A 17,371-nucleotide genomic window follows, 5' to 3' on the forward strand; every position below is an offset into this window, starting at 1 on the left:
TGAATGTGTGACAGCACTGTTTAACACAAAGTTTCGCTTTATAAGTACTTTTTAGTCACCAAATTACCACCACAAGCCTTATTATTTAGCATATGTAGTTGTGCTGGCAGCACCCTTCTCGTGCTGGGGCTGAATCTCAAACGGCTCCCTGCTCCTTGCATAGTGCACTACATAGGAGTTTAAATACTGGATCCTGCAGCTCAACAGTGAATAATACAGCTAAATAACAGTCATTTGGGACTCAGACACATCCAGACTCGATACATGATGCACTGTTTGGCTGATGAGGCTAGAACTTACAAACTCTCATAGCTAGAACACTATTTAGGGAGGACAGAGCTGTTTGGGACCCAGCCTGGGTCTGATTGAAACACAGACATTTGAAGTGTGTAAGACTTTTATACTGACATTTTATAGTGAATTAATCTTTGATATATTTTATACTTTAATTCAATCCTGTGATATTAATGATGGAGCTGTTTAGCCTGTTTGTTATCCTGTAGCCTGTTAGCCACACTAGTTCTAGTTAAGAGAATAAGTTGCCAGCCCCTCAGTTTAAACAGTACCAGGTTTTGGCTTCATCAGTGCCCTCAGTGCTTCATGCGAGCAGCATTACGGACAAAAATCCTTCCATTAACAGAACAAGGTTTTTTTCGTGCCGTGGTGCAGTAATACAGAGTTCAGTTGCAGTGAAGTGGTCACAGGTGTGTGTATATCAGGGATTTTACAACGGCTTCAAACGTGGCTCAACCAATCAGATTTTAGGACCAAGACTATCCCTTTTTTAATGATATTTTTAACAATTTTACATTTCTTCAGAAAAAAAAGAAAGTATGCATATGTAACACCCAAGAACAAAAACACTCACACTCACTGGCCACTTTAACAGAAACCTAACCTTGTACACTCTTAGCAGGCCCATTTCATAGAACACTGAATTTCCTTCGCTTATTTTGGAATAAGCATGAATTAATATGTAAAGTTCACTGCAAAGTCATGAGAACCGTATGATGTCAGGAGAACCAGTTCATTTACATATATCCAAATCACTGTTATGTCACAGCAGCAAAGAACTTACTTGAGTGGATAACGCAAGTAGTGCTGCACTGATAAAGCAGGACTTTATACTAATCCTGAGACAAATTTAACCAACGTATTGGAAAAACAGCTTCATTTTAACCCCTTAAAGTGCCAGGCTTATTACATACTAAGGCTTATTATCCAGTGACTACAGGGACTCTGGTGGGCCTGCATGACTTGTCATAACTGATGGAATCATGAATTCTGCTCTCAGTCAAAAAATCCTGAAGGAGGATGTTCGGCTGTCAGTTTGTGGCCTAAAGCTCAAGCACAGTTGGGTTATGAGGCAGTACAATGATCAGAAGATCAGAACACAAGCAAGCCCACCTCAAAACAAACAAAATTAAAGCTTTGGAGGGGCCGAGTCAAATGACTTTCCATCCCATTAAGATGCTTGCTGTGGCTCTTCATGCTCGAAAACCCCCCAGTGGGCCTTTAGGCTTCGAACTGAAGTGTTTACCGAATGATTCACTGTCAAGGGGCAAAATACAAAGTACACAATGTGTTACTTTAATGTCTTACATGCTTCAAGTGTCTGTATTGGGTAGATCTAGTGGAACAAACCCATTGTGGGAACACAAATGTGCACCACCGTTAGCTTGTATGGCACATAGATGTGCCAGTGGAAATTGCAAGGTTGTTGTGGTGGTAATGTAGTGAGCAGAAACTATTTGCAAGTCAGAGGTTTCTGCACTCGTGAAATGATTGAAATATACATTGAAGCGTGGCTGAAAGTTCTTGTCCTTCAGCGGTCTGTAGTTGCTGGACAACAGTAGCATAATCTACCCAAGCTACATCTATTCTTTATAGCAATTTTTGTGTAGTACAATTGAAATAATTTATTAAAAAAATTGTGTCTCTTGTCCCTGTTTTATAAAAGCAATAAGCCACTTCAGGACGTGCATTACAGTGATTTTATCACGGACAAGAGGGATTTAGTTCGCTTCACATTGTGCCTAACAACACCTCTTACCTGCACAGCCTTTCGCGGCGGATTTCTTCACCTTTTTTACTTTTTACTTTTTAATAGAATCACACAAATGGCACACAAATATCCCTCTATCTCTTTCTATTACTCCTACCTACTTTCTTACCTTTTCAATCCGGAGCTTTCTCTGACTCTCTCTCTTCTCCTCGCGTCTTTTCATACATCTACCCTCTTATCCCCCCTTACTTTTCACTTCTTCTCTCATCTCATCCTTTTTTCTCTCCCCTTTCCTCCAATCCCTTCCATTTCTTTTTCTCTCCCCACTAATCCCCCTCTCTCTCTCGCTCTCACTCCTAATCCCTCACCTTAATGTGATCTCATCCTCTCTTGTTCCTTTTACTCACACTCTCTTTCCTCTCTTCTCTTGAATGTTTACTTTTTCCGACCCCCCTCCGTCCTTCGCCTTCTCCTTCTCCGTGCTGTTCTGTGATGAAGTGATGGAAGGATGGATGGACAGATTGACAGATAGGCTGACGGATGCGCAGATAGATGAAAGGCCGGTTTTCCGAGACCACGCCTCGCCCATATGGCTGCCGTGGCGGGGCGTCTGCCAGATTTAGCCCGTGTTCTAGAAATCGTCAGTCAACCCGTCTGTGTTGTCAGAAAGCGCTCGGCATTCTCACTTCTTACCTTCTCATTTGAAGTAGGACTTTTTGAGGTTGCTGCAGGCTATCCACCTCGTCTCTACAGTGAAGTTAAAGTACAAGCAAACAAAGGAGGAGAAGAATGATGCATTGGTCCGGCCAGTGCCTGTGACCTACCCTCCTGCTGTTTTACATCCAAAACATTAGTGGATTAAAGACCTGGACTAATGAACAGATATGTCAGTCCTGCTATACAACAGTGTTTCTTAATCCTGATTCTGGGGACCTGCTTCCCTGCAACTGTTCCCTGTTCAAACACACTTCATCAGGCTCATGAATAGCTTGATAATCTCAATCAGATGTGTCTGGGCTGGGAATGTGTTAATCTAGGGCAGAGCTACACAACTTGGCTCCTGGAGGGCCCATGTCCAGCAAAGTTTGGAGGATTCCCTACTCAAACACACCCACTTAACCTGGCAATTAATAGATAAGTGTAATCAGATGTGTTGCAGCAGATACATCACAAAATTGTGCCCTCTAGGACCGGAGATTTGCATCCCTCTTCTGGGGCTACTCTCCAGTACTAGAGTTGGTGACCATTGACCTGGCTTGAGGAATAAAAGACTGCAGCTACTGCTACCAGGGTCCCCTTTAATCTGAGCAAGGATTGAAATGCATGGAAGTGTCAGTGGACTCAGCTAATTAACTTTTCAATGCTGGTGCAAAAGCATCTAAGGTCTAATATTGACATAATTTCGCATGAAACACCAAAATTTTCTCTGCTGAAAACAGCTTGACCAGCTCAGCTTAACTGGTTACTAATGTAGAATTTGTTCTTGCTTGAGTTTCATGGTTTAGCTGGTCAACCAGCATGACCAAACTGGTCAACCAGCATGACCAAGCAGGATAGCCAGTGTGACCAAGCATAACAAACATGACCAATATAGTCAACCAGCATGAACAAGCATGGCCAGCATGACCAATATGGTGAACCAGCATGACCAAGCATAACCAATGTGACCAATATGGTCAACCAGCATGACCAAGCATGGTCAGCATGACCAAGCTGGGCAACGAGTGTGACCAAGCTATTCAACCAGCATGACCAAGCTCATTGAGCAGCTTGGTTGTGCTGATTGACCAGTTTGTTCAAGCTGGTTGCATTGACTGATGAGTTTAGTCAAGTGTTAGAAATGCATGTAGACCATCAAACTCAAACAAAAACATACCCTGTGCAAGTCAACCAGGTACCAGCACAGGGTATCCATTCACCTAGTCCAGTGGATGTCTAGCCTATGAACCACCGTGATCATCATTGACCAGTGTAGACCTTCCAAAACTAGTTATAAGCAATAGCTGGTCTTAGCTGGATCTTTCTAGAGGGTAGGCATATAAGTTAGTTGTGTTTTATTGTTACTCTGGTTAAATAAAACAGTACTAAGCACTTAAAGATGTGACGCTTCTTTATGCACAGTGAAAGGAAACATGGTTGCACACAGGAAACAGTTTTTATATGCTGATATGCTTCATTATGGCAAACTTGGACATGCATTTTTTTGGACATGCAGATTTAAGTGGGCTCCATCTCAGATTCTCAGAACTGAACTCCAATGAGTTGCTCGGTTTAAATGGGTTTAAACCACAGTAAAGTAAAACCACGTTATGTACTCTCTAGGCATTCCGCTGTCACAGTGACTTAGACGTGTAAGCTGCGAAGTAAAATGTTGTAGGGTAGTTGTTGGAGATTTCTTCACAATCCCAGCTATGGTGACACTGAAGCACAAGCTGCTCCATCATCTACTTAAATGATAGTGAAGAAAATCACATCAGGTAGCTACTAAAGATTTCCTCAGCATCCCTGTCACAGTCATTTCCGAGCACAAGCTGCTCCATCATCTGCATAAATGACAGTGAAGGAAAATCTAAGCAGGTAGTTACTAGAATTTTCATGTCCATTCCCGCCAGTGTGATTTTGAAGCACATCATCTATTTATTCAAAAAAGATCTCATCAGGCTTCTCGAGAGTTTCTGGCCATTCCTGTCACAACAACCCTGAAGAGCAAACTATAGAAAGTAGAACCTCATCAGGTTAATGGAGATTTCTTGACCATCCTTGTCAAAGTGACATCAAATTACACCAAAGTTTCGTCATCTATTTAACCCTATTTGTACCTACAATCTCATTAGCAATACAGGCAGTCTTGGTCTTTATCTGTTTAATCTTTTTAATCTTTTTAATCTGAACTCCAGCATTGCGGTGTGAAGTCCCCAGCTCATGGCCTAGTCAGACTTCGCTATCAGGGTGCAAAGTCCCTGACTCATGGTCACTCAAACTCCAGTGTTGCAGTGCAAAGTCCCCAATCTGTGGTCACTCAAACTCCAGTGTTGCAGTGCAAAGTCCCCAACTCATGTACACTCAAACACTGATGATGCAGTGTTTGAGTATTTGCCTTGTGGTCACTCAAACTCTGATGTTACAGTGCAATAACCCAGATGATGGCTACTCAGCAACTCCAGTGCTGCAGCGCAACATCCCTGGCTCTCAGCCTCTCAGTCTTCAGTGTTGTAGTGCAAAGTTCATAACTCATGGCCACTCAAAAGTCCAGTGTTGTTGTGCAAAGTCCCCGGACAGAGCAGAATTTAGCAAACACAGCAGTTCTACACTCAAAAAGTGTGCAGAAAATGTACATTTCAGTATTGACAGTTGTGTTCCACACTGATTTTCAGACTTTAAAACAGTGGGATCTTCCTGCTCACCATGTGGCCAAGAGGGACAGGGATGCAGTCCCACTTCCTGTCTACAGGCTAAAACTCTTTCTGTTTTAGTGAAAAAAGTAAAAAAAAAAAAAAGGCATTTTTTTCATTTTAAAATTAAACTTATATTCAACTTTGCTTTAAAACAAATTTTAAAAATCTTTAAAACTTTTTTGGGTGGAAATGTGTTATTTTTTCACGTGTAAATTTAGGTGTAGGAGACAATAGAACCAATAGAAGGTACCCTATAAAGGTTTTGTATATATTTAGCTTATTTCTATCTCTGTTAATGCATTGGGTTTAAATAGATCTTAATATAATTCTTGTAAAATCTAAGATCCGAATACTGTTTTTTAAATAGCTTTTTTATGTTGGAGCTGCAGTTTATTCAGTAGAATGGTCCATATATGCTAATGAATCCTGATCTGATTGGATCTGATTGGCCCTGTATTGTGCTTCTTTTCCAAATGGACACACATGCTGCTGAACACTGAGGTCTGGTCAATAGAAAGTTCACTGTCTCTTCTCTGATGTGGGCCACAGGTTCAGGAGCTGGTGGAGGACATAAAACATGCCCTTGATAGCAGACTGAAGGAGCTTGACTGGATGGATGAAGACACCAAAGAGGCTGCAAGAGCCAAGGTGAACAGTAGAGATGTACACAGTAAACAACATCAAACATGTACACTAGTATGTAAGCTGTACACTATATGGCCAAAAGTGTGGGGACACCCCTCCTAATTGTTGAGTTCAGGTGTTTCAGCTATCAAGTGTATAAAATCAAGCACATAGCCACACAGTTTTCATGGCAGTAGAATGGGTCATACTGAAGAGCTCAGTGACTTTAAACGTGGCGCTGTCATAGGATGCCACGTTTGCTACAAGTCAGTTCATGACATTTTTACCCTGCTAGATCTGCCCCAGACAACTGTGAGTGCTATTATGTGGTAAAAAAGTGGTGCACCACACAAACATACAGGTTAGGGCCATTAAATGCTGAAGTGCATAGCACGTTAAAAATGGCATGTGCTCTACTAACCTATTACTCACTCTAAAGCTACAAACTGCCTCTGGATGCAGTATCAGCACAAGAACTGTGTGTCAGGAGCTTCATGAAATGGGTTTCCATGGCCAAACAACTGCACAGACACCTAAGAGCTCTATGCACAATGCCAAGTGTGAGCTGGAGCAGTGTAAAGCTTACCACCACTGGACTCTGGAGCAGTGGAAATGTGGGCTTTGGAGTTACGTGTCGTACTACATCTGGCAGACTGTTGGTTGAAGATTCAGATTCCTTTATTGATTTTTTTTTTTTCTGAATCTGGGTTTGGCGGATGCCAGGAGAATGCAGCCTACCAACAGTAAAGTTTGGAGGAGGAGGGATAATTGGGCTGGGGCTGTTTTTCAGAGTTGAATACTTTGTTCTAGGGAAACGTACTGAGTCAGAACCACTCACAGTAGTTTTGATAAGAACCACACATCTGAAGAATTTGTCTCTAAAAGTTCCCTCACAGAAAGTTATTACATGACAGGGTTATGAATGCACTGCATGATGCCTGAAGACATTGATTACGCTGGCTTTCAGATAAGCTTTTGGATTTGGGTTTCTGCTGGCTGATAATTATTCATTTTTAACCAGAGCTTAACAAAATCCTGTTTGTAAAATAGTCTGCAAAGAAAACATGTTTTTTCCACTATGTTACCGTCATCAACATTACGTATATAAACTCAGAAGATGCATGTAGATACACTGGTGGTTTTGGAGAAAAATACAAGGCTGTATTTGCACAGTGATTCCTAGTGTTTCCTTTGTTCCTAAGTTGGTATATTTCTCTACAGTCAACCACTTCATATCAAACCACTCTGAGCTCTGATTGGATTGTTCAGGAATTTCCAAAAGTTGGAATTCACTTTTAAGTTGTGAATGAACAGAAAAACTGACATTCAGAGTCCACTCGTGGAAACGTTCAGTGCCAGCACCACTGTGAAACACAACAATCACTTCCACTTAACCTCCCGACAAAGTTCTGAGGACTGAGGGTTTGAGGACTAAACTCAAAGCTGAAAGTGAAAGAATCGCCAGAGGCAGGTGGGCCTCATAAAAAAGTGGTCAGTGAGTTGAAAAACAAGGTAGGTGTTTTTAGTGAAGTTACAGTGAGTGAAAAATGCAGCGAGTGTGGTGTTTATGTACAGATTAAAGAAGTAGTAAGTCATGATTCAGAACACATGATCCTCATAGCAACACAAGCAACACTGTAAAAATTAGTCAGACAACCTAAAATAATATGATAACTGATAACACAGATTTTCTAGTTAACTGAACTTGAAGGCATTAGAATTCATCCAACTTAAGCGCCCTAGTTTAGTCAAAAATTCAATTTGTTTTTTGCTCACTAGCCGAGACTCTTTCAGTCAAATATTCCCACCAGAAATCCCAAAATACACTGTAAAAAAATGCTTCATCAGTTCAAGAAATTTTTTTTAAAAATACTTCATCTAGTTACAAGCAAATGAATTTCATTCAACTCAAAACATCACTGTGAAAGGATCACTCAAAGTGTGTATTTAGGTTGAGTAAAATTTGTTAATTTTCTTATCACATGAAGTATTTTTTTAGATTGACCTGACGAGCCATCTGTTACAGTATAAGCGTTCATCTTCAACAGGAGAGCATGAGTTTGTACCTGAGTGATGCCATAGCCATCCGTAAGTGTGCACTCTTAAAGGAGAAAATGCCTGGAGGGATGGAAAGTGTCCCAGCTAGCTAGCGAGGAAAAAAAAAAAAAAAACCATGCAGTTCACATTGTTTACTGAAATGCAGAACTTAATGAATCGAGTTAGGAAAACTTTTGACTAAACTAAGAAGTTTCAGTTAAATGATGAAAAGCAGAGTAATGAGTTATAATATTGAGTTGATTTTTGCTTAAAAAAATTAAGTTGGACAATGAAGGTATAAAGAGAATAATAACGTTCTGTTTATTTTAATGATTTGATTTGTAATGATTGAGATATTCACAGAAAGCATATGAACCACAAGAGTAACAGCAAATTAGATGAATTATGTTTATTTTCATCTGTTTCTCTCTCTGTCTCTCTCTGTCTGTCTCTCTCTCTCTCTGTCTGTCTCTCTATCTCTCTCTCTGTCTCTCTCTCTCTATCTCTCTCTCTATGTCTGTCTGTCTCTCTCTCTCTCTGTGTCTCTTTCTGTCTGTCTCTCTATCTCTCTCTCTCTCTGTCTGTCTCTCTGTCTCTCTCTCTCTGTCTGTCTCTCTCTATCTCTCTCTCTGTCTGTCTCTCTATCTCTCTCTCTCTGTCTGTCTCTCTGTCTCTCTCTCTCTGTCTGTCTCTCTATCTCTCTGTCTCTCTCTCTCCCTCTCTCTCTCTCTCTCTCTGTCTCTCTCTCTCTCTATCTCTCTCTGTCTGTCTCTCTCTCTGTCTCTCTCTCTCTTTCTCTGTCTATCTCTATCTTTCTCTCTCTGTGTATGTGTCTCTCTCTCTCTGTCTCTCTCTCTCTGTCTCCCTCTCTCTTTCTCTGTGTGTCTCTGTCTCTCTCTCTCTCTGTGTCTCTCTCTCTCTCTCTCTCTCTCTCTCTCTCTCTCTCTCTCTCTCTCTCTCTCTCTCTCTCTCATGCAAACACATGCACAGCTCCAGCATATGATGGTAATGACGGGGTATCCAGACTTCCTGCTGAAGCCAGAGCTCATTGACGAGGAATATGGGGTAAATCAGGCTCACTGTGGGTCACCAGGGGTCAGATACATCTTTAAAAGGGGTGGAATGTAGAGGTTAGTAGTGTTTAACTTGTCTGAGTCGTGCTCTCTCATCTTCTGTCCTTTCTTAAGTTTGATGTGAGCGAGAAGACCTACTTCAAGAACATTCTCAACAGCATCAAGTACAACATCAAACTGTCCATCAAGAAGATCCACAAGGAAGTGGACAAGACAACGTGAGTGTTAGCGATGACATACGCAGTGATGACACACAAAACAACAGAACATGACACAGCACAGTCGGTTAAAAGGCCAGAAGAAAATACATCACAACAAATACCGGCGCAGCGAAAAACCAAGCAGGAAAAATGAACCAATCCAGCACAGTCTTACGGAGCCCCGCTGGTGACATCCGGTATAAATAAAAAGTAAGGCATTAGTAAGGTCTTGTACCCATGCCTCACAAGGTCATGGCCACAACTTAGTAAGGTGTGGGAAAGAGATCGTAATAAGTGGCCATGACTTAGTAAGGTCTTGTGCCCACGCCTCACAAAGTCATGGCCACAACTTAGTAAGGCGTGGGAACGAGATTGTAATAAGTGGCCATGACTTAGTAAGGTCTTGTATCCATGCCTCACAAAGTCATGGCCACAACTTAGTAAGGCGTGCAAATACAAGCTCAGGATGAAGGTCATTATTTAATCTGCTTCACCCACGAAAAGATCTTCTGTCTTTAGTATTCTTAATTATCTAGCACCGCTCTGCCTCAGCCTCAGGGTGGCGCTGTAGCAAATCACTTCACTCCTTCAAAGTCTAGCAACTGTAACCATGCCCAGTATATCTCTGAAAAACTTTACATTGTGCTGTAGCATATTTATACATCTGAAAACTTGGCAAATTTCCCAAGAGGAAAGAGTGAATTGTTGCTCATTTCTGAAATCAAGATGAAAGAGGAGATGTGTAAGATCTCAGTTAATATGTGGAAGAGCTCATTACTAAACTTGAAAAGGGCATTTCCAGAAGAACTGATAAACAAATCACTGTGTTGCCAGCCAACATGGGACGTTCTGAATACCAGGGGGTATTTCACACACTGATCAGAATACATACCAACATAGCAGAAAACAGCACAATATATATATATTGTCTATATATTGTAGTTGGATGTTGGTGAGCATGTACATCCTCTATATATATATATATATATATATATGGGATGTGCATGCTCACCAACATCCAACTACAAAGTTAAAGGTACTATTCGGATGGGATTCGCTTTACGTGATGAGGTGAGGTTAATTTTGCCACAGGATGCCTTTAATATGTAAAGTCACATAGTCACATAGAATAAGAACCTTTGGTATAAATTGCAGAAACGATTTGATAAATCATGGAAACATCCATACGCGAAATGTTTAGCTGCTCTCAAGCGTCCATTTAATTTAATCATAATTTTGTTTACCCCAACTACCTCGCTGCCTTAACCCTATTTCACAGCAGTCAAATGCAAGCTTTATAGGTCCTTTACTTTTTGTTCTTCAGTAATGTTGAGGGAAAACATTTGAGCTGGATTTTCATATTTGTAGGTGAGCAAGAAAGTCAACATTTTTAAGTGTTTTTATTACACTTAAGTGGCTGTTGTACATGATTGTTTGATGAAGGAAGCCATGGTATGTTTCGTCATTGAATACAGAGTTCCAAACTGCCTCTGGAAGCAACATCAACCCAAGAACTGGGCATGAGGATCTACATAATATGGGTTTCCATGGTTGAGTGGCTGCACACAAGTCTAAGATCAGTATGTGCAATGCCAAGTGTCAGCTGGAGGGGTGTAAAGCACATCACTAGTGGTCTGTGGAGAAGTGGATACATGGTGTCTGCAGTGATGAATTAATCCAGGAGTTGGATGGATGAATCTGGGGTGGATGTCAGGAGAACACTGCCTAATAGAACACATAGTGCCAACAGTTTGGTGGAGGAGGTATAATGGGCTGGGGCTGTTTTTCAGGGTTTGGGCCCCTCAGTTAAAGGCATAAAGACATGGTTTGATGAGTTTAGTGTAGAGGAACTCCAGTGGCCTCATAAAGCATGGACCTCAACCCCACTGAATACCTTTGTGATGAATTGGAGTGTCAATTGTGAGTCAGGCCCTCATGTCCAACATCAGTGTCTGACCTCACAAGGCTCTTTTGACTGAAAGGGCACAAATTCCCACAAACACATTCCAGAATCTTGAAGTTGACACAAATAATATATCTATGAGGTTTGAATGAAGCGTTTGAAAAAAACAGATTTTCTGTACTGTTGAATAAAACCGTGCAGATATTGAAAAGTCACAGGCCACTAATTCAAGCATATTACATTCTTTTCAGTTTTTGTGAGCGTATTTTTTATTGGTTTCTGAAGCTCAGTGTTCACACTGGGTATAATAGCAAGTCGCAGCTCAAATTATATTGCAAGGTAATAATTTTGTTCTTGTTATACTTGGTCGCATGCTTTTTAGCGATGACTTTGGCTCAGGTGGAAGGCTGGTTTGGTTTTGGGTGAAACTGGGTCATGATAAACCTGCAGAAGTCTGGAGTCAGTGCTGTTGCTATGCTGTAGGAGGAGCTCGGCAAAATTGGGACAGATTTTGGTAAATGCATCATCTATACACAGACTGCTAGCGTGTGTTGTGCTGGCACGAGTGGATCAAACACAGATAAACAATTGATGTGCATGCCATTGTTGTTCATGGTAAAAAGAATCTTATGGAGTTGAGTTTTCTGCATGAAACTGTGGTTCCAACACTGTATAAAAGATGCACAAGGATTCCTTTTATTAACTTACCATTCTTCATTTTATTATTCTGCAATTCTTTTGCATGGATTTTTTGGATTCTTTAACCTAGAACCACAGATCTTTGCAGGATGGTACAACCAAAAAAGTGCACTTGTGTGTTTAGGAGCGATTACTTGAACAATACTTGGATCGCTTGCACAAAGGACATACTGACCCTTTGTGCAATCATACTGACGCTCATTGACCAGCACATACACACATATTAGCAACCAACTGGGATACAACAGCAATGGCCAAGCAACACCTTCTTGGGATAACATAGCAAAAGCCAAGACACACCTCATCAAACATCTGAGATACCATAGCAGCAGCTTAGCAATCATCCAGGATATTAAAGCAGTGGCCTAACAGCATCTAAACAACCACCTGGATACCATATCAAAAGTCTAGCCACACCTTAGCAACTACTCAGGATACTAGAACAACAGTCCTGCAACATCTTAGCAACCACCTGTACTACCATAAAAATAGACCTGCAACACTTTAGCAACCACCTGGGATACCATAACTGCAGCCTTGCAACACCTTAGCAACTACCTGGGAGACCATAACAACAGCCTAGCAACACCTTAGCAATCATCTGGGACACCACAGTAATAGCCTATCAACATCTAAACAACCCCTTGGAAACCATATCAAAAGCCTAGCAACACCTTAGCAACTACTTGGGCTACCATAAAAATAGACCTGCAACACTTTAGCAACCACCTGGCATACCATAACAGCAGCCCTGCAACACCTTAGCAACCACCTGGGATACCATAACAGCAGCATAGCAATACCTTACCAATCATCTGGCATACCACAGCAATGATCAAACAACATCTAAACAACCCCCTGGACACATCAAAAGCTTAGAAACTACCTAGAATACCATAACAACAGCTCTGCAGCACCTTAGCAGCCACCTGGGATACCATAAAATATAGCCTAGCAACACTTTAGCAACCACCTGGGAAACCGTAGGAATGGCTTTGTGAAGTCACCTTAACTTTCGCCTACTAGTTGTTAAGCGCACTGTGATTTATGCTCCTTCTTAACATAAGTACACACTTATTATTGATTTATTAATCAGGTCCCTTATTCATGGATTTTCTTGCTGAAAGGTACTGAACATCTACAGCCTTCTGTTTTTATTAGATCACAGTCTTTACATGACAAATCAATGCAACAACATCATCCGGTAATCATGTCGTTTATGGAGAAGACCAGACTGAATGGCATAAATAGCCCCTTTTGCAGCAGCCCTAAAGAGTTTCAGTTCCAGCATTCAGCGTGCAAGCGTCTTTCTTTAGGCGTCGGCCTCTGTGTGCTGCTCATTCTTCTGGAGGCAGCTTATAGGCCTCAATAATTGTGTACTCTGTCTTTTTACTTTATTTATTTATTTGTTTGTTTGTTTATTTTTCTACTTCTTGGCAGCCAACTTGGTCCCAAGACTACTGATCTTCTCACAAAGACTCTCAAAAGACTGACCCCCTTTTTTCATCATTTATTTTGCGTGACTAAACGGATGCAGAGATGCAACATGCAGTAGATCTAAAACAGCGCTGAACTCAAATTCACCTGCAGACATCAAAGGCTGGGCCAAATATTCACAATTCCTGTTCAGGGTGTATCCTGCCTTTCGCCCGATGACAGCTGGGATAGGCTCCAGCACCCCCATGACCCAGAAGGAGAAGCGGCTTAGAAGATCACTGGTCACCATCACTGGTGTTACACCACATTCATACAACACCAGTGACAGTAAACTATGTTATGAATTAAGCTCCTTTCTGCATACATGATAATAGGAGATGTTAATGGACGTATTAAGATTATTTAGTTTGGGATGAAAGAAATAGACTTTTCAAAACAGTGTCCACCTGAATTCCCTCCAAATGGAAAATGAACCTAAAAACATGGTAAAGGATTTTTTTTGCTATGCAGAATAAGACGCAGGCTCTCAAGCGGTGCAACTGTATAAGCATTGAGCCGATTGTAGGGAGACTCGAGTTCAGTCACAGGTGATGCAGCCGTCCCGCGGATGGGAGTCCATAATTAGCCTTTCTCTGGCTGAGTGGCTCGGATAGTCTCCCTCACTTCTCAACTTCAAATCTTATTATAATACGGTACTGGGAAAAATCAGAGACCATGTAACTGGTTCCTACTTTTCAGAGATTAGATAAAAGATGCCCACTTGCATACAGAGAGAAAAGATAAAGGAAAATAAATCATATAAAAGGAGTTTCCAGAACCGGAACTCAAAAAAGATACAGACAAAATGGGACTCCTAGCAACCACCTGGAAGAGCTGGTCGACCCCAAAACTGTCCCATCAGATAAACAGCACTGAAAGCTTTGATCTTTGAGAGAGAGGAGAACATCAAGCTGCTTCAGATCTGAAAACATCCACAGGTGGAATAGACACAAAAGAAGAACATTTGCAAATCAAACAAAGAAGCTGCTGCTGTCCTCAGAAGAGTGACCACTCCAGCGTCCAGACCTCAACCTTGCTGAGTGTGTTTGGGATTAATTGTATTGTAAGAAGCAGGAATAGCTAAACCAACTTATAAGACTGAACTTTGGAGATATGGAAAAACACCCCTGCAGATTTCAGTGTTTGTGCTTTCTGCACAGATGATTTTAGCATATTTTCATATTGACAATTTGTTTAAACACCCGGAATAAACACTGTGCATGTGTGTATGTGTTTGTGTGTGTGTGTGTGTGTGTGTGTGTGTGTGTGTGTGTGTGTGTGTGTGTGTCTCCACAGGTGGCTTCTTCCACCCCAAGCGCTGAACGCATACTATCTCCCAAATAAGAACCAGATGGGTAAGTTTCATTGTGTGCTCATATGGGCAGAACCCCCCCCCCCCCCCCCCCCCCCCACACACACACACACACACACACACACACAGATCTCATTCTTCTCTCTGTCATGAGTGGTGGCGGGTTATTGGTGGTGTCTGTGTCTGTCTGAGGATTAGATTTTCCTCTCAGAGAATCAATACATGCAGAGAGTCAGAGAGAGAGAGAGAGAGACAGACAGAAAGGAAGTGGGGGCAAGAGGGAGAGTGAAAACACGGGGAGCTGGAGACAGAAGAAAAACACAGCCATTAACTCAAAGCCTTGTTTTTCATCCTGTCCCCCACTCTTTCCATCACTCTTGTCACCTCTCAATTCCCTCCACCCCTCTCTCTCTCTCTCTCTCTCTCTCTCTCTATCAACTCAATGTTTCTCTTTTCACAGTTTTCCCTGCTGGAATTCTTCAGCCGACTTTGTACGATCCAGAATTCCCACAGTAAGTATTCCAAGTATTCTTGATAAGTACACTTTATACTGCCCAATCTATATGAGTCCACTTTATACCCGCCAATCTATGTGAGTCCACTTTATACCCTCCATTCTATGAGTCCACTTTATAACCCCCATTCTATGAGTCCACTTTATAACCCCCATTCTATATGAGTCCACTTTATACCCGCCAATCTATGTGAGTCCACTTTATACCCTCCATTCTATGAGTCCACTTTATAACCCCCATTCTATGAGTCCACTTTATACCATCCATTCTATATGAGTCCACTTTATACCCGCCAATCTATGTGAGTCCACTTTATACCCTCCATTCTATGAGTCCACTTTATACCATCCATTCTATATGAGTCCACTTCATACCCCCCATTCTATGAGTCCACTTTATACCCCCCATTCTATGAGTCCACTTTATACCCTCCAATCTATGTGAGTCCAATTTATACCATCCATTCTATATGAGTCCACTTTATACCCCCCATTCTATGAGTCCACTTTATACCCTCCAATCTATGTGAGTCCACTTTATACCCTCCATTCTATATGAGTCCACTTTATACCCGCCAATCTATGTGAGTCCACTTTATACCCTCCATTCTATATGAGTCCACTTTATACCCGCCAATCTATGTGAGTCCACTTTATACCCTCCATTCTATATGAGTCCACTTTATACCCTCCAATCTATATGAGTCCACTTTATACCCTCCAATCTATGTGAGTCCACTTTATACCCTCCATTCTATATGAGTCCACTTTATACCCGCCAATCTATGTGAGTCCACTTTATACCCTCCAATCTATGTGAGTCCACTTTATACCCTCCAATCTATGTGAGTCCACTTTATACCCTCCATTCTATGAGTCCACTTTATACCCTCCAATCTATGTGAGTCCACTTTATACCCTCCATTCTATATGAGTCCACTTTATACCCTCCAATCTATATGAGTCCACTTTATACCCTCCAATCTATGTGAGTCCACTTTATACCCTCCATTCTATGAGTCCACTTTATACCCTCCAATCTATATGAGTCCACTTTATACCCTCCAATCTATGTGAGTCCACTTTATACCCTCCAATCTATATGAGTCCACTTTATACCCTCCATTCTATATGAGTCCACTTTATACCCTCCAATCTATATGAGTCCACTTTATACCCTCCAATCTATGTGAGTCCACTTTATACCCTCCAATCTATATGAGTCCACTTTATACCCTCCAATCTATATGAGTCCACTTTATACCCTCCATTCTATATGAGTCCACTTTATACCCTCCAATCTATATGAGTCCACTTTATACCCTCCATTCTATATGAGTCCACTTTATACCCTCCATTCTATATGAGTCCACTTTATACCCTCCAATCTATATGAGTCCACTTTATACCCTCCATTCTATATGAGTCCACTTTATACCCTCCATTCTATATGAGTCCACTTTATACCCTCCATTCTATATGAGTCCACTTTATACCCTCCAATCTATATGAGTCCACTTTATACCCTCCATTCTATATGAGTCCACTTTATACCCTCCATTCTATATGAGTCCACTTTATACCCTCCAATCTATGTGAGTCCACTTTATACCCTCCAATCTATGTGAGTCCACTTTATACCCTCCAATCTATATGAGTCCATTTTATACCCTCCATTCTATATGAGTCCACTTTATACCCTCCAATCTATATGAGTCCACTTTATACCCTCCAATCTATATGAGTCCACTTTATACCCTCCATTCTATATGAGTCCACTTTATACCCTCCATTCTATATGAGTCCACTTTATACCCTCCATTCTATATGAGTCCACTTTATACCCTCCAATCTATATGAGTCCACTTTATACCCTCCATTCTATATGAGTCCACTTTATACCCTCCATTCTATATGAGTCCACTTTATACCCTCCATTCTATATGAGTCCACTTTATACCCTCCAATCTATGTGAGTCCACTTTATACCCGCCAATCTATATGAATCCACTTTATACCGTCCATTCTATATGAGTCCACTTTATACCCTCCATTCTATATGAGTCCACTTTATACCCTCCATTCTATATGAGTCCACTTTATACCCTCCAATCTATATGAGTCCACTTTATA

General features: G+C 41.3%; 1 protein-coding gene across 2 annotated transcripts in view; it reads left to right on the top strand.

Annotated features, from left to right (window-relative positions):
- Positions 1–17,371, top strand: part of LOC108412588 (endothelin-converting enzyme-like 1) — an 84,648-nt gene that overhangs the window by 53,243 nt on the left and 14,034 nt on the right. For both annotated transcript variants that reach the window (XM_037546450.1, XM_037546451.1), the window contains exons 9-13: positions 5,950–6,048; positions 9,052–9,126; positions 9,249–9,352; positions 14,709–14,767; positions 15,185–15,236. In XM_037546450.1, coding sequence (XP_037402347.1) covers positions 5,950–6,048; positions 9,052–9,126; positions 9,249–9,352; positions 14,709–14,767; positions 15,185–15,236 — 389 coding nt within the window. The remainder of the gene's footprint in view (positions 1–5,949; positions 6,049–9,051; positions 9,127–9,248; positions 9,353–14,708; positions 14,768–15,184; positions 15,237–17,371) is intronic.

Source organism: Pygocentrus nattereri, chromosome 17 (assembly GCF_015220715.1).
Source record: "Pygocentrus nattereri isolate fPygNat1 chromosome 17, fPygNat1.pri, whole genome shotgun sequence".
In the NCBI taxonomy this organism is placed as follows: domain Eukaryota; kingdom Metazoa; phylum Chordata; class Actinopteri; order Characiformes; family Serrasalmidae; genus Pygocentrus; species Pygocentrus nattereri.